Below are 23,044 nucleotides of genomic sequence, written 5' to 3'. Positions count from 1 at the left end.
AAAAAATTAGGGTCACCTCTCAACGTCCATCTCAAAACAGATCCGCCTGGACTATTATAGATTGTCAAACTTAAATCAAACATATTTAGTGGCGGAATTTTGTGCCGGGGAGTGTATATATAATTTTAACAATATTATAGACAGTATTCTGATATTATTGACAAATCGATTAAAATGTGAGAAACCTTTTCTAAAAAAAGGGAGATAAGTATTTTGTGAAAGATAACAACAACCACAAGATATTATCTACGAAATATTCCAAGATACTAGGTCCAGACGATGGATGTTCAAAAGAAATGAAATAATATCACTCATTAAGTGAATGATATATAAATATTTTAGACATTTTATATGAATTTTTTAATGTGTATCTGCAGGTGGATATATCAATTTCATCCTTTTTTATCACTTCCTCATGGAAGTTGGTAATCTTATATCCTGTGATAAGACCAGTGAATTTCCCATTCTAAAAATATGTTATACAGATATATGTAAACAAATTACAAATAGGAATGTTGCCAAAAGTATGTCAGTTCACGAAAATGCGATTTTTGATCAAATAAACTAGTACAACTACTTCCAAAAGGGAAAGTATATATTGATTATGAATTTACTTACCTCTTCCAATGTTGTAATGGTATTCCTACATTGATGCATTTTGGAGACGAATGTTGAGGTAATGGGTGAATTATAATCATCTCGGGTCTCTTGAACAAAATCAGAAACTGTGATAAAGCTGGGCAATGTGGGCATCATCACAAATTACGTCAAATTAGCATCAGTTTTACACGAAAAAGCTCTTATGAGCCTTCAACAACACTATATTCACATTCACCATCACTTTATTAAAATCCCAATGGAATCGCACTCATTATTTCGTCGGCCCTACACGATCAAAATAAAACTTTTATTGATGAACTGCATTGTATTTTGTATTGTTTCTGCAAATCCGAGATTGTTGATCACTTTTATTACATTTCTCAGGAATGCCAACACTTTTCTACGAATCTAGAAAAATATAATATGACCCAAAACCTAGTGCATTTCTGCCCGTCACAAGTAACACTGACTGCAATCAGCAATCATAGAATACTAAAATTTGACTACCTGCAATGTGGCTACCCTGTCAGTCTGCTCCCAATAACAAGAAAGTGGTCTCGAATGTAGGCAACTCATTTTACACCGTATGTTTGTCGAAACCAGTGCAGTCCCGAAACAAATATCAATAGTCTGTCAAAAGATAGGACAAAGTACAATAATATTACTGAAATAACAGGGCCGGCGATAACGGGCCTGCAAGGGATGCACTGCAGGCGGGCGCCCCTGTTTGGGGGGCGCCAGAATGAGCTTTTTAGCTGGTGTTATACAAAATAATAAAACAGAAAAATTCATTTTTTAAATGTGGTTTAAATTCGTCATTATGTTAGTTTTGCATATCACACATGCAAAATATACAAAAATATGCAATGCCGCATAGAATTCTTATTTCCATGTATGCCATGTAATGTAGTAATATAGTTTATTGGTCAAAGATATCATATTTCAACCAAACAACTTTGCTCTTAATGAGAATGCTTTATTTATTTTCTTCCAATTTCTTGCAAGTTGTTAGTTTTATATCAGCAGTTATGAGAGGATTAATTATTTCTACATTTCTAGTAAAATAAACAAGATTTTGATACTGTTTTCTTGCCGCCTGTCTAATTTATTAATAGGTATCAAGTCAAGTATTAATCTCATAAAAACATAATACTTAAAATAAACATTTTACATAAAATTTAGTTTAGAGCTCTTTATTATAGTATTATTTGTACTCTGCAATTAAAGTACCTATCTAGTGTTGCATTCACTTAACATAAAATTAAATTTGTTAAGTACTCAGTACTATTATTAAATTACTGTTTTACATTACTTCGGAAGCATAATCTTCTTGAGGTTTTAAAGTTATTATTTTTATTTAGTTCACTAAAAATAGATTCAAAAAACAATTATCTGGGGCCTGGGGCACAAGTCGAACAAAAAAAGCCGAAAAAGAAGAAATGACAAAAAAAACAATCTTAATTCTCTTAGCCAATTTCTGAAAAAAGTTAAAGTGAAGTTCTTTTGTCAGATGATGGGCCGAATAAAACTGTAACCGAACTATATTTACCGGGGATATTTGCGGATAGCGGGACACCGACTGGAGTCGGTGCCTCGCTCTCGCTGTGTGGAACACACATTTTTAGGACACAAGTCCATAATCAAGTCATTAATAGGGAGAAAAGCTCTTCCAGCTACCCCTAAAATCAGGTAGGGCATCCAAGACAACATAAAGTAACACCCAGGGCACCTAAGGCAACGTTCAGAAAAAAGCATCCTCATTCGTTACATGCTACGGTGGGGAGGGATGGTGTTATATCTTGGGGTCAGATAGATACCACTCCAGGTTATGGGCGGTCAGATAGGTACCACTCCAGGTTACGCAGTGTGACCGGTTTGATCTTCGGACATGTGGGTTTCACTCTCACTGTTCCATTAGAACACACATACTGTCCCCGAGGCGAGGGTTGTACGAGTATCTGTATGTATGTGTGTGTGTGGAGAGGGGGGCGCCTGTGCTATTTTTTGCAGGCGGGCACCTTATACTCTAGCGCCGGCACTGGGGAGGCTCAAAGACTAAAGTATGCAGGGAAATGTGATATAAACCCAGTTTATAATAATTATATCCACTGCGAGGCATAAGTTAGGGATATGAGAAAATTATGCTCGTTTTCATAGTTGATTTTCTCGTGAACGAACATATCGCCGATCCAGAATAAGAATGACGTAACTGCAAATTTTGTCAATTCCTGTTTATTGCGTAATTAACTTCTAAAATACTGTATACAGATGATACAAAAGCGACAGAACTGTAACTATGTGCTGAGCCACTACAGGCTAGTTGCGTCGTTATTGAAATACGCACCATTTTAGACCTTGTTTCAGATGAGTAATGGCGCAACTGTAAATAGGGTTGGAAAATAGGGGGACTAAATTAAGTTAATGGCCATTATCTATTAAAGCCATTATGGCCATTAATTAAAGCCATCGCTGTAAGAATAAACGGCATACTAAATATTTAACAATGGTTTTGTTGTACAGAAAAAATTTCAGATCAAGAATGGCGCAACTGTAGATAGGGTTGAAAATGGGATAATTAAATTAAGATAATGAAATTCGAACCAATAGGGATGAAACTAAAAGTACTAAACTTGTATCCCGAATAAAGTACGTGCCTCCTAGTGGCGGGATACGGGCAACAATACATTGGCTTATAGGGCAGTCCTTACAGTAGGGATCCTGGCCTATACAGAAAAATGCAGGCGGGTGTGGGGTAATACTGCACTTTGGTTGCGTTGGTGGTGTATTGGCTAAACTTGCAGGGCAGGGTATGGTGCTGATAGAAAAGGCATTCAGGCATCAAATATCCAAAAATCTTTTCAGGCCATAATAATGAAAAGACCTTCTCCAAACGCAATAAAAACTTACACTGAAATGATGGCATCTCCTAAGGTAAAATGTTCCGGAAGTAAAATGAGCCTCCGTTCGGATCTCCGGGTGAGGACCATCTCAGGGGGAACACCATTGCAGGTTAGAAAAATCAGGATAGGGTCTTGGAATCTTGGTAGTCTTACAGGTAAGAGTCTGGAGTTAGTGGATGCGCTCAAACGAAGAATAGTTCAAATTGCTTGTATTCAAGAAACTAGGTGGAAGGGACAAAGGGCGAAAGAACTAGGTGATGGATATAAATTGTGGTATGTAGGGAGTACTGGGAGTAGTAATAGGTACTAGAAATGGAGTTGGTATAATTGCTGATAGTGAAATGAAAGATAACGTAGTAGAAGTTGTAAGAACGAGTGATAGAATGATGTCAGTGAAATTTGTAATTGATAAAGAGGTATTGAATGTTGTGTGTGTGTTTGCTCCTCAAACAGGTCTGGGTGAGAATGAAAGAAGAACTTTCTATGGCCAATTAAGAGACGTACTGAGTGATATTCCAGCAGAGGAGAAAGTTATAATAGGAGGTGATTTCAATGCACATGTGGGCCAAGCCAAGACAGGATATGAAACAATACATGGGGGATTAGGCTTTGGAACTAGAAATGAAGCTGGAGATGATATGCCAGAATTAGCAACAGCATTGGATATGGCGACTGTTAACACATTCTTTAAAAAGAGAGAAACTCAACTTATTACCTACAAAAGTGGACAACATCAATCCCAAATAGACTACTTCATGATAAGGAAAGAAGGTATACGTGAATGCAAGGACTGCAAGGTAATAGTTAGTGAGACAGTAAGCCAACAACATAAGCTGCTTGTTCTGGACATCGAAGTAAAAAGCGAAACTAAACAAAAATATCGAAGAGGACCACAAAAAATCAAGTGGTGGATGCTAAAAGATGAGAAGGAAGGTCTATTCAGGGAAAGAATAGTAGAAAAAATATGTTGGAACATGAAAAGAAGCCCTAACACAATTTGGAGAAAAATGGACAATATTATTAGAGAGACGGCTATTGAAATACTTGGGAAAATGTCAGGAAAGAAGTTTGAGGATAAAGAGACTTGGTGGTGGTCAAATGAAGTACAAGGAAAAATAAAAGAGAAGAGAAAATTATATAAAAAGTGGCAAGAAACCAGATCGGACATAGATCTTCAAAACTATATGGTCGCCAAAAAGGAAGCGAAAGTAGCAGTAGCAAAAGCTAAAGCAGAAGCGTATTCAAACCTATACGACCAACTTGATAACAGGGAAGGCGAAGCAAATATATATAACATAGCCAAACAGAGAGCAAAGAAAGCAAGAGATTTTAGTCAGATTAGATGTATCCGAGATGAAAATAATAAAATACTAATTCACGAAAAGGATGTCAAAAAGAGATGGAGAAAGTATTTTGACAGTTTATTAAATGAAGAATTTGACAGACAGCCTGTGGAGTTAACGGAGACAGTAACAGCAATGGTTACCAGAATAACAAACGAGGAAGTGGCTCAAGCGGTTCAAAAAATAAAGAAAGGAAAAGCAGTCGGACCAGATGATATTCCTGGGGAAGTATGGAGAGCATTGGGAGAGACAGGAATAAGTTGGCTAGCAGGTCTATTTAATAGAATTATGGAAGTTGGACAAATGCCAGACGAATGGAGAAGCAGTATATTAGTACCTGTCTACAAAAACAAGGGAGACTGGGAGACATACAACAATGTACAAACTACAGGGCTATAAAACTACTTAGCCACACCATGAAAATATGGGAGAGAGTAATTGATAGACGGATACGTGAAGAAACCGATATATCCGATAATCAATTTGGCTTTATGCAGGGCAGATCAACAACAGATGGAAAAATACAGGAATAAAGAGACCAACGCTCATATGGTATTCATTGATCTTGAGAAAGTATATGATAAAGTTTCTCGAGAGATTCTGTGGTGGGCACTCAATAAGAAAGGAGTCCCTGGCGAATATGTAAAGATTGTGAGAGATATGTATGAGGGAGTAACGACTAGTGTTAGAACAGGTGTGGGAGAGACTGATAAATTTCAGGTGGAAAGTAGGATTGCACCAAGGCTCGGTGCTTAGTCCTTATTATTATTCTCATTAGTTTTGGACCAGATAACAGCGAAGCTACAGGGTAGTATTCCATGGTGCCTAATGTATGCTGATGATGTAGTGTTAATAGGAAATAGTGAAAGAGACTTAGAACAAAAACTGGAACAGTGGGGACAAGCTCTGGAGGAAAAAGGTTTAAAACTTAGTAGGACAAAAACAGAGTATTTGGAATGTTCATTTAAAGATGGAGTTACTACAAATAAAATTGTATCTTTGGATGGTGAAATGATTGTGAAAAGCAATAGTTTTAAGTACCTAGGATCGGTATTACAGAGTAATGGAGAAATAGAATGAGATGCATGCAGTAGAATTAGGGCTGGATGGATGAAGTGGAAAGAAGCGAGTGGTGTGTTGTGTGACAGAAAAATTCCAATGAAGCTGAAGGGAAAATTCTATAAAACAGCCATAAGACCGGCTATGATGCACGGAACTGAATGTTGGGCAGTGAAAAAGAAAGAGGAACAACGAATGCATGTGGCGGAAATGAGAATGCTTAGATGGATGAGTGTAGTGACAAAGAAGGATAAAATTAGAAATGAGTATATTAGGGGAAGTCTAGGTGTGGCACCAATTGATGCCAAAATGAGAGAGCATAGGTTAAGATGGTTTGGTCATGTTCAACGTCGAGATGTTAATCACCCAATACGAAGAATAGCTGAAGTGCAGATTCCTGGAAGGAGTAGGAGAGGAAGACCAAAGAAGACCTGGGGGAGACGATAAGACAGGACATGTTGGTAAAGGGGATTAACATTGATATGACCCAAGATAGAATTGTGTGGAGAAATGCAATTAGGGAAGCCGACCCCGCATAGGGATAAAGCAAAGAGAATGATGAGGGATGAAACTAAAAGCCATCCATGTAAGAATAAACGCCATTGCGATGCTCCGGACGGTTACTCTTTATTTAATCACTATTTTAAATATTTAAAAATTTTTAGATGAAGAATGACGCAACTGTTAAAAGGGTTAAAAATGGGGGATTAAATTAAGGTAATAAAATTCGAACCAACAGGGATAAAAATAAAAGCCATAATTGTAAGAATAAACGCCATACCGATGGTTCTATTTTATTTTAAATATTTAAAAATCGTTTTTTGCTCTCCTAAGAAATTTGTATTTTTGCAGTTACGTCATTCTTATTCCGGACCGGCGATATTAACGGATTCCGTCAGTTTTTTTATTATTTTAGATTTTTCTTTAGTGTTTACACAGTTGTGCAACTCAAACTTATTTTTAGTACTTATACCGGGTGGAAGAAAAGAAGTATTTTTCTTATATTACGTTTTAAACACCTTGTAGGGAGAACAAAGTACAAATGTGAGTATATATTAGAATCTTATTGTAGTCTTATGTTTTGTGAACATTTTGTTTTTTTAATGTTTTTTTTTTAATTTTTTTAATCTTTAGGAACTAAGGAAACATATCTGTTACTCCAGTGAATAAGTGGTTAAGTCGATTTATGCCAAAATGGGTTAAGTGTACCAATGGGTGCAGAATGACTTCTCAGATGTTGTGAATAAGTAGTTAAGCTGTGAGCGGACTCTAGCCAAAGTTATACGTATGTGTATCTTTGTCCATTTTTGAAATTTATGTACTATTTAGATTAAGTCGACTTACCTAAAGACTTAATAAAAATAACATCTTAGGAAATAAATGGTTAAATTGACCTGCCCAGTTATGACCAATAATCGTTTACTGTGCTTAACAGGTTAACTCGAGTTGACGTCTTTTGGCCCACTCTGGCCACTGTGCATAACTGGTTAACTATAATACTTATAGTTATTACATCACGACATTTTATGACTAATTTACAATTTAAAGCAGATATATTTTGTCATTTCCCACTTACGAGAACCACTATTGTCGAAATTGAACTAATAAAAAAAATTTACCGTCCAATTTACTATTTTAAAAATGTTTGATTTATATAAGGAAGGACGAGCATCTTCTGCTTGCCTAACTATTTACACTAAAATCTTTCGTGATTTAAGTTTAAATTTTAAAAAACCAAAGCAGCACACGTCACAAACGTGACAATTTTAATGTACAAATTAAATTGTCCTCAGAAGGAGAAACTAAAATCCAATTAATAGCCGAAAGAGACGAACATCATAGCATGGCCCAATTTGCTTATGAGCAGAAAAGTCAAGACAAAGCAATTGCTAAAGAAAATCAATCGAAAGGAGTTTATGCATTTGACTTGCAACAGTGCCTGCCTACCCCTTACCTTACAACGTCAGTTTCTTTCCACAAGAGGCAGCTGTGGAGCTTTTTAACCTCACGGTGCATGACACGGTAACAGAGAATCAGCCAAAGCAACTTGCTATTTGCCTTAATAATTTTTTAACAAACTACTTGCTTTATGGAAAAACCGAAGTAAAATGTTATTCAGATACGTGTGGTGGTCAGATTAAAAATAATGTCGTTGCATTATTGTTTCTTAATTTTGTTAATCAAAAAGCAAACCTGAAGATCAACTACAAAATTTTGGTTAGTTGTCATACGCATAGGGAGTGTGATACTGACCACTCCGTTATTGAAAGAGCCAGGAAAAAAACAATTTAAATAAATCATCTTAACGACTGGGTACAGGTAATCATAATTGCTAAACAGAAGAATCCCTTTGAAATTGTAATGATGTTAAAAGATAATTTTTTCGATTTCAATTCACTTGTGACGAAACATGACCCTTAGATTATCAAGATTATTAAAAAACTTGATAATGATGGCGAAATGTTTCTGTGGAAACTAGTCCAATGGCTTCAATATGTTAAAAGCGGCGCCCAAATTTCATTTAGATGCTCATTAAAACAAGAACATCTTTTTAAAACAATAAATTTTGCTCATAGAAGACGTTCAACTATTTTGTTTACCAAACATTAACAAGGAATGAGTGTCGATAGCTACAGACAAGAAAAAAGACTTATTGTCTTTATTGCCTTTAATAGATATTTCATTCCATGCATTTTATCAAAATATGAAACCGAGAAAGGATGTCGCCAATGATCCTGAGCTGGAGGAATTGGATCCTGACCAAGATATACAACCTAATTCAGAATAAATGTTTTTTAAACTATAAAATTGTTTTTGTTAAATTTTAAATAAAGAAATATTCTTTTTAAAGTCATTAAACCGAAAAATAAAATACATAGATTGACTTATTTTCAATTAACATATTGGGTGAATAACTGGGTAAGTCGACGGTGAATAAATGGTTAAGTCTCATATCTTCTCATATCTCATTAACCTAATCACTTAGCAGTTACAAAATGAGACCAATAATATGTTTGTATTCTATCTTAATTTTATGTAAAGTTTTAGCATTCCATCATATTAAATCGATTTATGACATGTTGTCAAAACTTGTAAGTCGTCTCCCGAAAACTATTCAAAATTGACTTAACCACTTATTCACTGGAGTAACAGATATATGGTTTTTTCTTGAACATGTGTTTTAACCGAAACAAAAATTTCGGACACTGCGTAGGGAGGAAAAGGTACAAAGGGGGGTATACATCGATATTATGTTGTAGTCTCATATTTTGTTAACATTTAATTTTTTTAATTTCTCTTATATCTTTAACAACAAAGAAACTAAACGGTTTTACTCTTTTATGTGTTTTAACTGACGACATGCGATACGTGAGAAGGCCATGTCTCATCATACATAATATATATAAATTTTCATACATAATATAAACGTGTAAATGCCATGTTATCACTAAATATCCATACGCACGAAGCATTAGCATTACAACGCATGATTGCGTCTAAGTTTTTTTATTATTATTGTAGGCAGGACCCTGGGTTATCCCGAGATGCATGAACGGAGCCGAGAAGCCGGCCAACCTCCGTTGCTAATGCTCCGCGCAGCGCAACAGGCGTTTAAGGAGACCCTTAACTAGGAGACTGCTAACTAGCTTCTCTGCTCCGTTGCCGTTGCGTGCATCTCGGGACAACGAATTTTAGGGTCCTGACTAAAAATAATGAAAAAACTAAAAGTGCGAATTTTGTTATGAAATTTGGTATTTGGGGTTAGAATAATATTTGGAACAACTTGTTCAAATAACCTTTTCCGATATTTGTAACGCAAAGCAAAATATCGGTAATTTATCATGTTTTTGGATTCGCATTAAGCCGCGTTTAGAATTAAAAAAATTCAGTTGAGTATCTTAAAAAATGTGAACCTTCAACCTGTATAGACTGCAAAACTTCAAATTTGTATTTATTTTGATATGCATATCTACTTACAAAGATGGAATTGTTAACAAATAAACGACACAAACTTTGGTATTAAACTTTTACAATTAGACTAATTATTTTTAAAATGATATAATATTATGAAATTATGAATTATGATGAAATTATGGAATGTAAATAAAAAATTGTCAAAAAATGGGGCCTTACATTAAATTTTTTGGCGCATTTTTTTGCTAGTGCAAATTTGTCTAGATATTTTAGAGTTAGGTATAGCCTCCCCTATTGTAAAAATCACGAGCCGCCACTGATAATGCGAAAGGAACAGAGTGTTCAAAGAACAAAAATCTGTGTAATGTACCTCTCGTTATTTAAAGAAGCTCCACGTAGACACCAAATCCGTACTTTTAAGGAAATTCCACCTCAAATCATCACAGAGCCTCCATTAAACAATCTCGTCCACAGTATGTTGCGCTGTGCATACTGTTTACCAGGTCGACAAATAACTCTTATAGGTGTCGATAAGAACTGTTTACTTATGTGCCTTTCTGTTTTTAAAGTTTTTTAACTGTTGTCTTTTATTGTTAATTTAGTTTAGTTTCAGTTCAAACACACTTTAATGAGTAAAATAATATATTTTCTATGTTTCTAAAGATATCAGGGACATTCAAAAAGCAAAATGTTCACAAAACATAAAACTACAATACGATTTCGATGTATACTCACATTTGTAACTAATCCTCCCTACAGGGTGTCTCAAACTCAACATAAGAAAACACTTCTTTTCTTCCGCCCGGTATAAGTACAAAAAAGAAGTTTGAATAAACCTTTGCACAGCTGTGTAAACACTAAAGAAAATTCTAAAATAATAAAAAAAATAATAAAAATTAACATAATTGTCTATTTATCACTAACTTATGACTCGTAGTATACCTAGTTCTGGATTATTTATGAATTATTCAGTCGTGATCATCAACATAAAACTTTAAATATGAATATAATAGAATATAATCATCATCATCATCCAGCCTTCTGCATCAAAAGTTGAACATAGGCCTCCCCATAATTTCTTCCAGTTTTGTTCTTCTTGGGCTTCCTTCAACCCATTCCCAGCAATCCTTTTGACGTCGTCTGTCCATCGTTTAATTTAACAACCATTTGTTAAATTTTAGAAATTTCCCAAATCCCAGTGATTCTTTTTATCTTTATCTGGTTTTGCCAGAAGAGGTATCTGACACAATTAATTGTTTAAAAAATTCTAAATGTTTAGATATTAATGAGTTAAATAGCAAAGTAATAAAAGAGACTAGTGACTTCATTATAGTTCCAATTACAAACCTTGTAAATTCTATTTTTAATTCAGGTGTTTTTCCTGACTGCTTTAAACATAGCAAAGTAGTTCCTTTATTTAAAAAAGATGACAAAAATATTGTAGATAACTATCGTCCAATTTCAATTGTGTCTATTTTTAGAAAAATCATTGAAAAATTAATTAAAAAGCGTTTGTATCAATATTTTGAGTCAAAAAACTTCTTTAGTGGTACTCAATATGGATTTCGACAAAAACGTTCCACGGCAAATGCTGTTATGAATGTGGTCACTGACATAGTGTCGAATCTTGAGGTTGGTATACAAACCGGTATTACTCTCTGCTACCTTTCTAAGGCATTTGACTGTGTCTCGCATGATATACTTTTGGAGAAACTGGGTTACTATGGGGTCAGGGGAATCGCCCTGAAGCTTATAACATCGTATTTGTCAAACCGTTCTCAAGCTGTAAGTATACATAATTCTATTTCTAATTTCAAACCTATTAATTATGGCGTTCCCCAAGGCTCTGTCTTGGGGCCACTATTATTTATAATATATATTAACGATCTAAGTAACTATATGCATCCTGTGAATACAGTTTCCTTCGCAGATGATACTACTTTTATTTATCCAGCTAAGGGAAGTGGGACAGGATCATACATTTCAAATTTTGTCGAAAATAAGGCACAAAATTGGTTTTTAGCGAATAAACTTCAGCTTAATAAGGGCAAATCCCAACATTTATGTTTTAAAGGTATGACAGATACCTCAAACTTGGATAACGTAAAGTTGCTTGGGATAACTTCTTGCAGGAGATCTGTATCTCTTGTGAAACAACATGATATTCATAATTACAACACCAGACAGGCAGATAATATCAGAATTAATCGTTACCGTCTAACTAAGTCCAAAAGAAATTCTTTAGATTACAAGCTTTACAACGTGTTGCCAGGTTATATAAAAAATTTAAGTCTAAATGCTTTAAAAAAAAACCATGAAAAGAATACTGAATAAGAACTGTTTTTATTCAGTGGAGGAATACCTTGAATATTTCAAGTTTCATTGAAGTTCATGGAAAGTACTCGTCTAATATCTTTTATTACTGATCTGTGATACGGTACTTACATAATTTTTATACTATTTAAAAGTGAAATTTTTGTGATATTCTTATGTGTGAAATTATTATTTGTATATTTTAGGTATTTTTTGTGTATTTTAGGTATATTCTAATTTTATGTATAGATAGGTTTTTACTTGTTTATTTTAAATCTTTGAAGTCTGACTTGCTACAAACCTTGTAATTGTGTAATGTAGTCAAATAAATTCATTCATTCATTCATCGTGTTGGTGGTCTACCTCTACTTCTTCTGTCTGCTCGTGGTCTCCACAATGTAATTTTTTGGGTCCACCTCCTGTCCTTCATCCTGGCTACATGGCCCGTCCAATTCCATGCCATGCTACTCACTCTATGACATCTGTGACGCCTGTTCTTCTTCTGATTTCTTCGTTTCTGGCCCTCTCTCTGAGAGTCAGTCCAAGTAGTGACCGTTCCATTCTTCTTTGGGTCACTCTAAGTTTGGTTGCTGTGGCCTGGGTTAACGATAATGTTTCGGCGCCGTAAGTCATGACTGGAAGCACACGTTGGTCGAATTCTTTTTCAAATAATTAGGCATATTGCTCTTGAATATGTCTGATAGGGCTCCACATGCAGCCCATACTAAGGTGATCCTTCTTTGTAATTCGGCAAAGTTTGATATTCCCTGGCAATTTGGATTGCATGCCCTAAGTATTTATATTTATGGACCAATGCTATTTCGATGAAGTCGACTTCTGGATTTTCGCTTTCTTACAGGCGACATCTAACTCAGTAAGCATAGTTCTAATCTCTTTTAAGTTGTCTGTTATAAGAACTAGAGATGCATCAAGTCAAACTAGTTTGATTTTATTCAACAAACTTGACTTGACTTGAAAATCAAACTTTTTTTGTAAAAAAGTTTGACTTGAAAATCAAACTTTTTTTGTAAAAAAGTTTGACTTGACTTGATTTCGATATCTTTAGGTTTGACTTGAAATCAAACTTCTTCAAACAGTTTGAAGTTTGAATGTCATATTGGCAACGTGTTTATTTCCAATTCTAATCGAGAGCGTACGGATTTTGTTGTGACTTATTTGGATAGGTCTGAATCGGTATTCTGCTACTCCGCAAATTAGTTTGTAGTTCATATTTAGACGTCCATGTTTGGCTTGTTTATTACGTTTGTTTTGAAGTGTGTGGCTTTGGGAGATAATATCTGAATGTGGATATTTTTCGGTTCAGAATAAGTACCAGAACAAATTGAGTCTGATTTTGAAGGTATTCCCACTGCAAAAATTAAGAGAAACAATCTGTAGTCGAAGCAGTATTAATTAAGAAAAATAAATATACTGATTTATTTGATGTTGCGGCAGGTGATTTCAAAACAATGAAAATTGCAAAGTGCATACATACTTCTATTATGTAAAAATAAAGAACAGCGTTATAAAATCACAAACAGTGAACTAATTCTTTAAAAGGACAGCGTTATGCATAACTCGACCAAGCGCCATTTCTTTAAAATCGAGATAACAGCGGATTCTGGTGACACATAGCTAAAACTATCTTGGAAAAATCCCTGTTATTGTCACGTTAACGGTTACTAAGAAAAACAAAAATAAACCAGGCGACATTCTGTGTATTAAGGGTTTTTAGTTTTGCATAACAAGACTATTCATAACTGCCATTCTTAACTGCCATTCATAACTACCATTCATAACTGCCACATATCCATAACTGCCATTCATAACAGTTTCGCAATTGTAGACTAAGCGCCGACTTTGGTCTGTTTATGCTAAACTAAGCGTTTGGCCAGAATAACAGTTTTGTCCTCATTAATGTACACATTAATTTTGAAGTTTCCGTCAAAAAATGATGGAATTTTTTTAAAGTGAAAATGTTGTGTTTATATATATGTAATTAAATTGAAAAATACAAATAATCTTTATAAAATCTTTTTATTATGTCTAACGTGCTATATGTACTAAGAATATAGTATAAGTCATAAAATGGACCTTTCGGGATTCTTCTATATTTTGAATTTTGAATGTCTATTAATCATTTCTGTACTAAGAGTATAAATCAATAGCCTGTTTTTCATGTATAAATATTGATTTTATTCCAACAGTGCAACTTTTAATTTCAAAAGTCTGCTTTGTACAGGTCAACTTCTACTGTTAGTACCTTCTGCTTTCACTTACGCAGCTTGACTTATACATACTTTTAGTACACACCACATGTTATGAGATTCTAGGGCGCTTGTATTGAAAAAATGTAGATAATCCAAATTTGACCATAAAATTTCAAGGAATTAACATCCTTAAAAAGGGGTTGGTACGGAAATAGATTATTGAGGTTCTTTGTTTTCTTCCTTTTTAACATTCCTAAACCTTTTTTTATGACTTTCGTTCTGTCGTTGAAGACGGTGCCGATGTTTATTATTACCGGTTATAAAAGCAGAAAATTATAAAAATAGCTAGATCCCATTTAAACCAAAAACTGTTCATTTAGTATTTTTTTATTTAATTTTGTTGTGCGTGCTAAAAAATAGTTTACTGTGAAAGTGTCAGTGTTCTATTGTACATGGTTTTTAAAAATGAGTAGAGGGAAACAAATACTAAAATTATTGGAACTAAAGGATGATTTATATGGCACTCAATGTATTATTAAATTTCTTATCTTAATGGGCAACTGACATGTCTATCTCAACAAAAAAGTATACAGGGTGTTTCATTGGGAAAGTAACATACGCTAACTGTAGAAAGAGGACACTTAGGCGATCTCAAAAATACCATACTTAATGGATCTTACTCCATTAGTAACAAAGATACTGGGTGTTTTATCCATTTTGCCATTTTCTTAATTGGTTTATAACTTTTTAACCACACTGTATATTTATTTTATATTTGGCACGCAAATAACATTTAAGGCGTACAATAAATTAATTTATTTACAATTGTAAAAAATCCAGGTCCGGCTTAAAATATATTGGAAAAATTTTCCGACCTCAAAACAACACCCTGTACATTAATTTTTTTTAAATGGATTTTTCAGTTGAAAAGAGGATGGAAAACTAAACTCAGTGGTATAATTTGAATTTTCGGCAAAATGATTTTTCTGGTGAAATTTTGAATTTGAATTCGGAAATTAAGTGAATTGCGAGAGCTCTAATTAGAAAAAAATTGAAATACAGCTTACAACTTGTCAACCTCACTGTATATTGATTTTATATTTAACAAGCGAGTATTCTTTTAGGTGTCCAATCAATTAATTTATTTACAATTATAAAAAATCCAGGTCCGGTTTAAAAAATACATATTGTGTAAATATTCCGACCCAAAAAAACACCTTGTATATTAATTTTTTTTAAAATAGATTTCGCATTTGAAAAGAGGATGAAAAACAAAATTAGTGGTATACTTTGAATTTTCGACAAAATGATTTTTCTGGAAAAATTTTGAATTTGCATTCTGAAATTATGTCAATTGCGAGAGCTCTTGTAGAAAAAATTAAAATGCGACTTAATTTTAATTAATACCATTATTTAATCTAAATTGGCAAAATGTTAATATTTTAGTGTTTTTTATTATGTGTGAAAAATAGTTCTTGGCGAATATTCTTCTTTAAATAATAAATAAATAATAAAGGGCCAATAAAGAATACATCACTTTAATCAACATAATAGCTAAAAATTATAACAAAACAGCGAAAATTTGGAGCATAATCACTATTCAAAACTAAAGTACTTATTCAAAATTACCACCATCAAAAATTATTTTTTTTATACGTAGGTACGGTAAATTTTTGTAGTTAGGTACCTAGCGTCATGTGTACTGTGTACTGTGTGTGTTGAGTAAGTGTCTTGTTACATTGTAAAGTCGACGTCATTGTCTTTGCAAAGAGACGCTAATTGTATCCGAACGTCTGCGGTCCCTCCGGTGAGTACCGATCCCTCAAGGACAGAAACTATTTTCATTTATTAATTTATAATAAACGAAAAATTTCTGACCCTGGTGAGATTCGAACTCACGACAATTCGGACCTTTCGATCCAAAGGTAGGCGCTCTTACCACTGAGCCACAAAGGGGGCCAAAAATTATTGTTATGTGTGCAAATGTTAATATTTTACCAATTTAAATTAAATAATGGTATTTATTAAAATTAAGTCATATTTTAATTTATTTTACTTTGAGCTTCGCAATTCACATAATTTCAGAATTCAAATTCAAATTTTTACCAGAAAAATCATTTTGCCGAAAATTCAAAGTATACCACTAATTTTGTTTTTCATCCTCTATTGAAATGCAAAATCCATTTTAAAAAAATTTAATATACAAGGTGTTTTTTTTTCGTTGGAACATTTATACAATATTTTTTAATCCGGACCTGGATTTTTTATAATTGTAATTAAATTATTTGACTGGACACCTAAAAGAATATTCGCGTGTTAAATATAAAATCAATATACAGTGTGGTTGACAAGTTGTAAGCTGTATTTCAATTTTTTTCTAATTAGAGCTCTCGCAATTCACTTAATTTCCGAATTCAAATTCAAAATTTCATCAGAAAAATCATTTTGCCGAAAATTCAAATTATACCACTGAGTTTAGTTTTGCATCCTCTTTTCAACTGAAAAATCCATTTTAAAAAAAATTAATGTACAGGGTGTTGTTTTGGGGTCGGAAAATTTTTCCAATATATTTTAAGCCGGACCTGGATTTTTTACAATTGTAAATAAATTAATTTATTGTATGCCTTAAATCATATTTGCGTGCCAAATATAAAATAAATATACAGTGTGGTTAAAAAGTTATAAACCAATTAAGAAAATGGCAAAATGGATAAAACACCCAGTATCTTTGTTATTAATGGAGTAAGATCCATTAAGTATGGTATTTTTGAGACGGCCTAAGTATCCTCTTTCTACAGTTAACGTATGTTACTTTACCAATGAAACACCCTGTATAAAAAAATTTAAAAAAAAATAAAATACAGGATCCTTTGTAAAAGGTATATTTAAAAGACCCTAATAATGGTTACATCACAAAACAAAACGTTTTCGGATTAACAAGTAATCCATCATCAGTGTTAAGCCAATAACATGCATGCGTGAGCCACCAAAAAGTTATGGGTAAAAACCCTTTAAAAGATATAGTTGACACTCAATTTTCAATATGTGAGGTTCATCCCTTTCATATCACATCCACGTATTAGAGTCTTGTGTTGCCCTGGGTAATATCCAGGAATATTTGCAACAAATAACTATTTTAAACATAATATGTAGTATAATATAAGATCTTATACCTTTTAAAGGGTTTTTACCCATAACTTTTTGGTGGCTCACGCATGCATGTTATTGGCTTAACACTGATGATGGATTACTTGTTAATCCGAAAACGTTTTGTTTTGTGATGCAACCCTTATTAGGGCCTTTTAAATATACCTTTTACGAAGGATCCTGTATTTTTGTGATTTATGGTATACAGCCAGCTACAGGAATTTTATTTTCCTCGTGGATTGTTAAAGAATTATATCTACGAAATAAATTATTTTTCAAACTCTTTCAAACTAGTTTGACAAACAGTTTGAATTTTCAAACCTGTACGATTGACCAGTTTGACTTGACTTGAATTATTTGTCAGAAGGATTGACTTGAGTTTGACTTGAAATTAAGTCAAACTCAAGTCAAATTCAAACATTCAAGTCAAACTTGTGCAACTCTAATAAGAACTATGTCGTCTGCGAATCGTAGGTGGGAGAGCCTTTCGCCGTCGACATTCATTCCTTTGGCGTCCCACTCCAATTGTTTGAAAGCATGTTCAAGTACTGCCGTAAAGAGTTTGGGAGATAACGTGTCTCCCTGTCTAATTTCTCTTTTGATTTTTATATTAGATTTGGTATATTTGTGTAGTCGGACGGTCATGGTTGCATTATTGTATATGTTCGCTATCAGTTTGGAGTACCGATAATCTATACTCTATACGACTTTTCTCCAACGTTCTCATTATGACGTTAATTTCTTTCGTATCAAATGCTTTACGAAAGTCTACGAAAGCCAGGACTAATGGTCGGTTGTATTCGATAGATTTTTCTATAATCCCTTTTATGCAGTAGAGGTGGTCGTTAGTGCCAAAGTTTAGAATATAGAATAGAATATAATACAAACAGGTAAACAAATTAAAAAATAACAAGCACTTACAAATTCTAATGTAAAAAAACAATAACCAAAAACATACAAATCGATCAAAGAATGAAAGAAAGAAATGATTCAAGTTGCGAATGATAACCGGCCAACAGCATAAGGAGGTAACATAAAACCACTAAATTAAAGATCGTTAAGGATATTCTAAAGAACCTTGTCATGTCAAGCAGTAGTGACAAAATAACAGTTACTGCTTATGGATTCGGATCATCGGATCCCAAGATCCGACAGAGAAAGATTGTATGGCATCTCCAGTCGTCAACAAGCAAAAACTCTATAAACAGTCACTTCTTCTTCTCTAGGTGCCGTCTCCGCTTCGAAGGTTGGCAATCATCAGAGCGATTTTTAGTTTTGAGACCGCGGCTCTAATTCGTTGTTATTACGTCCAAACCATTCCCTAAGGTTCTTAAGATTTCTCTCCACAGCTGTTGCGAGAGAAAAGACTTGCTTAGGACAGGGCTGCATTCCTAAAGTAAACCTGTCCTTCACTTGGACTTTGGAGAATACGTTGAATAATTGTACTAAGGGGTTAAATTCTGGCAGAAGCAATGGAAGAGATGGTCAAAATGCAAAGATTATTGAAGACAGCAGAAATGAAAGTCTTACAAAAGTAACAAACCAAACGATAAGGGATAGATTAAGAAATGAGGGAATAAAAGCGAGATGTGGAATAGAGTAAATAAACTTGTGAACAAAAAGAAGAAAAGTAGTATAGAATCAACATTTAGGAAGAATGACAGAAAGCAGAACAGTAAGAATAGAAAGAGACAGATCAATTGAGGCTAAAAACTGAAGTAAAATAGACATGAAGATGAAGACGAAAAAGATACGCTGATGATTCCGCTATAATCGCAGAAAGTCAAGAAGATCTTCAAACTCTGTTGAACGCAGTACACAATGAATGTAATGAAAAGGGATAAACCATCTATCCACGCAAAAAACAGGAAATTAATACTCGTCGGAAAAAATATTGAACATTCATTACGAAAATTAGATGACAAATCATTGAACAAAGTGAACATTTGTTCACAAATAGTGAACAAAAAAATATAATCGGTATTAATAGAAATAGTCGCCCTGGGTACTTTAGAACTAGGATATACACCAAAAATGTGGAATGTCTATGTCTTCATTTCCAAAGCAGGGATATAGCTATTTGTATAACAAGGGAGGAAAGTGCTACTTTTCCTCCCAAGAATGAAGTTTACTGCCCGACGTGTAGCGGAGGGCAGTAATCATTCAAGGAAGGAAAAGGCACTTTTTTTAACATGGGAATGTTATACATATGGTTTTTCCACCTTCCTCAAATTAATAACAAGTCATTTTTTCATTTTAAAACCTTTTTATATACTTGGCTTGGTTGGTGTCACGGACTCCGCAAATTTTGTAATCCATTTTAAAAATAGTTCTAGGCTACCTAGACACCTGAAATTTTCAGGATAGCTTAGAACTAGCTAACAATGCAATATTTAACTGCTATTATACAGGGTGATTAATTAGTGGGGTGAAGCTCCGTAGATCCATAGTAATGTATAGCAATAAAACTTAATAACAAAAATTGTAGCGAACTTTGAGCTTCACATTACAAAATTAGTTAGAATGTTACAGGGTGTTCGATAACATAGTGGCAGACCAAACTTATGTTTTTTTAAATAGAACAACCTGTATTTTATTTTATATTCGAAATCGTCGTAACTTTTCGACTACAAAAATATAAAGGTTTGGTATGTTATACGGGGTATTTACAAAGTTATAACCAATTTTATATGATAATCGTAACAAGTTTAACTACCTGTATAAATAAAAGCAAGCACAAGGTCAATGGTTTATTGACGTTATATTTTTTATTTATTGTCAAAATTTTCGTAAACTCAGTAATTTTAAATAGAACACTCTGTATTTTATATCATTATCGAAAAGTACTATTACCATACTATAATTTTTGTATAACATTCCCTATGTGTAAATTTATTAGTTTTCCAGATATTTTCATTTTTCAGAGCAAAATTATTAATAATTACAGGTCTCAATCTTTCCAAATTTTAAGTAAGCCATGACTGAATAATTGTCTAAAACTTACAATTTACGATTACTGATTATCAATCTGTAATCAAAGTTGGCTACAATTTTTGTTATTAACTTTTATTACTATCTATTACTTATAACGGATATACAAAGCTTTACCCCACTGACCAATCACACTGTATGGATAAATCGATTTTTTTAAATGTCAAACTATTTTAAAAATGTGACTAATGCAATGATATTTTAAAGTAGGTACGTTAATAAATCGATATCTACAAATTGATGGTGCCTCAGTGGTATATTAGACTGCAGATGCTCCGCACTTGGAACCCGGCTGTTGCGTATCTTTTTTTAATTGTTTTAATAAATAATTAAAAGTTTATATATTTAAAATTATATATACCATTTTAAACAACCGTGGTATTATAAAAAATACTATTTTATACTAGTGTAATTTTTGGAATCATAATTATAAATAACAGTTAATACACCTACTAAAAATTCATATTTTATAAGTTAATTATTCTTTCCAAACATGTTGTGTCCTATATATGTACAATAACAAAACCGTAATATTATAAAAAGTACTTTTTTATTAGAGTGTAATTTTTGGAATTTTAAGCATTTTATCGTTAAATCGTTTATAGTTAAATCGTTTATCGTTAAATTATTTTATAATCTTTCCTATAAATAATAAAAAGGTTTTATTATAAAAAGTTCTTTTTTATAAAATTGTAATTATTTACTTAATTTATTTATGTAACTAACCAACAAAATTTATTAAAACTAAAACTAAAACTAACAAGTAGGTACAATATAACTGTCAACTGTCAAATTATAAGTCAAATTATTAATGTAAACATTGTTAAATCAAAATAACAATTTACTGTTTTTTACCATTCTGCAAAATACAGGGTGTTTTATAAATAAACGTTAAAATATATAGATACCTACGTAATAGAAAATAGATATTGTACCGGGTGTGTCCCAATAAGAATGGCTCTCGGCCATATCTCAGGAACCGTTAATAGTAGAGCTTTGAAATAAAAAATTTTATAACAAAAGTTACCTCAGGAAAAGCCTGGAAATTATTTTCATAATTGTGGGTCCACCGCTAGAGGGCGTAATTGAATATCAAAAATAAAAAAATCTAAATTTTACAAAATTTTCCTAATGAAGGGGCACTGGAATTCCGATTATTGTATTCTTCATAAAATTCTGCGCATATTTGATTTAACAAGTTTAACTCTACCTCTGCAAATAAGAGGTGGGGGTGAGTGGGAACCTTGTTATGAAAAAATGGCTGTAAGTCCGGTACTGCTAAATCAAATTTTGAAAACTGGGTCTTGTTGAAGACAGATCTTTTTCTTCAATGTAAGCGTGATAATTTTGAACCATCCTAATAAGTAATAAGCCAGCTGGGAGGCGTTATTTAATTTTTTTCAGAAATATAGTTTTCTTTGATAAATATTAAATACAAGTATGCATTTTTAATCATACTTTATAAAATTAGATTAAATTAGCAATAGAATAGCGAAAAGCGCATGTCGATACCTTTTTTCTATCTCAAGATATCTCGAGAAACGTGTAAATTTTATACATAACTGTTACTATCACCGGTAAACTAAGTTAATGAAAAGTAGTGTGCTGTGGAAAAAAACAAAATAACATTTTCCTGATGTCAACGTATAAAAGTATAATTAATTAAAACAAAAATATAAAGAGAAACAATACTATTAAAATTAAATATAACACAGAACAAAAAGAACTACTTAGTGACGACCTAAATATTCAAATTGTTGCCCATCATACACTACTCTAGAATACATTATCCAGAGAATACTTAACGCCATTCAAAGCATATCGAGAGCAGAAATTGAGACTGCTGTTCAATCTACACTTGAAAGAATAAATGTTTGCAACGAAAATGATGGGCAAAAATTTGAACGTTTATGTCATCACTAAATAGTTGTTTTTATTTCTTTGTAATAGGGCTTTTCAACGCTTCTCATTTGTTTCGAGCCTCTGTCATATGCCGTATAATCCGTGTATAATAATAATATACGAGATATGAACGAGGCTCGAAACAAATGAGAAACGTTGAAAAGACCTAATATACGTTGACAGCTGGAAAATGTTCCTTTGTTGTTTCCATAGCACACTACTTTTAATGAATTTCGTTTACCGGTGACAGTAACAGTTATGTTTTTAAATTTACACGTTTTGTAAGATATCTCGAGATAGAAAAAAGGTATTAACATGCGGTTTTCGCTATTCTGTTGCTAATTTTGTCTAATTTTGTAATATGGTATTAAAAATGCATGTTTGTATTTAATATTTTCCAAGAAAAACTAGATTTCTGAAAAAAATTAAATAACGCCTTCTAGCTGGCATATTACTCAGTAAGTTGGTTCGAAATCATAACTTTTACATTGACGAAAAAGATCTGTCTTCAACAAGACCAAGTTTGCAAAATTTGATTAAGCAGAACCGGACTCACAGCCAGTTTTTCATAACAAGGTTCCCACTCATCCCCACCTCTTATTTTCAAAGGTAGACCTAAACTTGTCAAATCAAATATGCGTAGAATTTTATGAAGAATACGAAG

General features: G+C 33.1%; 1 protein-coding gene across 21 annotated transcripts in view; it reads right to left on the bottom strand.

The window, feature by feature from the left end:
• Positions 1-1,072, bottom strand: part of LOC114328741 (arfGAP with SH3 domain, ANK repeat and PH domain-containing protein) — a 415,375-nt gene extending 414,303 nt beyond the window's left edge. For all 21 annotated transcript variants that reach the window (XM_050663451.1, XM_050663458.1, XM_050663453.1 and 18 more), the window contains exon 1: positions 619-1,072. In XM_050663451.1, coding sequence (XP_050519408.1) covers positions 619-756 — 138 coding nt within the window. In that variant the 5' untranslated portion in view covers positions 757-1,072. The remainder of the gene's footprint in view (positions 1-618) is intronic.
• Between the last annotated feature and the right edge of the window lie 21,972 nt (positions 1,073-23,044).

Source organism: Diabrotica virgifera, chromosome 10, assembly GCF_917563875.1.
Source record: "Diabrotica virgifera virgifera chromosome 10, PGI_DIABVI_V3a".
Taxonomy (NCBI): domain Eukaryota; kingdom Metazoa; phylum Arthropoda; class Insecta; order Coleoptera; family Chrysomelidae; genus Diabrotica; species Diabrotica virgifera.
Note: the sequence above shows the minus strand (reverse complement) of the source record. Positions and strands in the feature narration are given on the sequence as shown.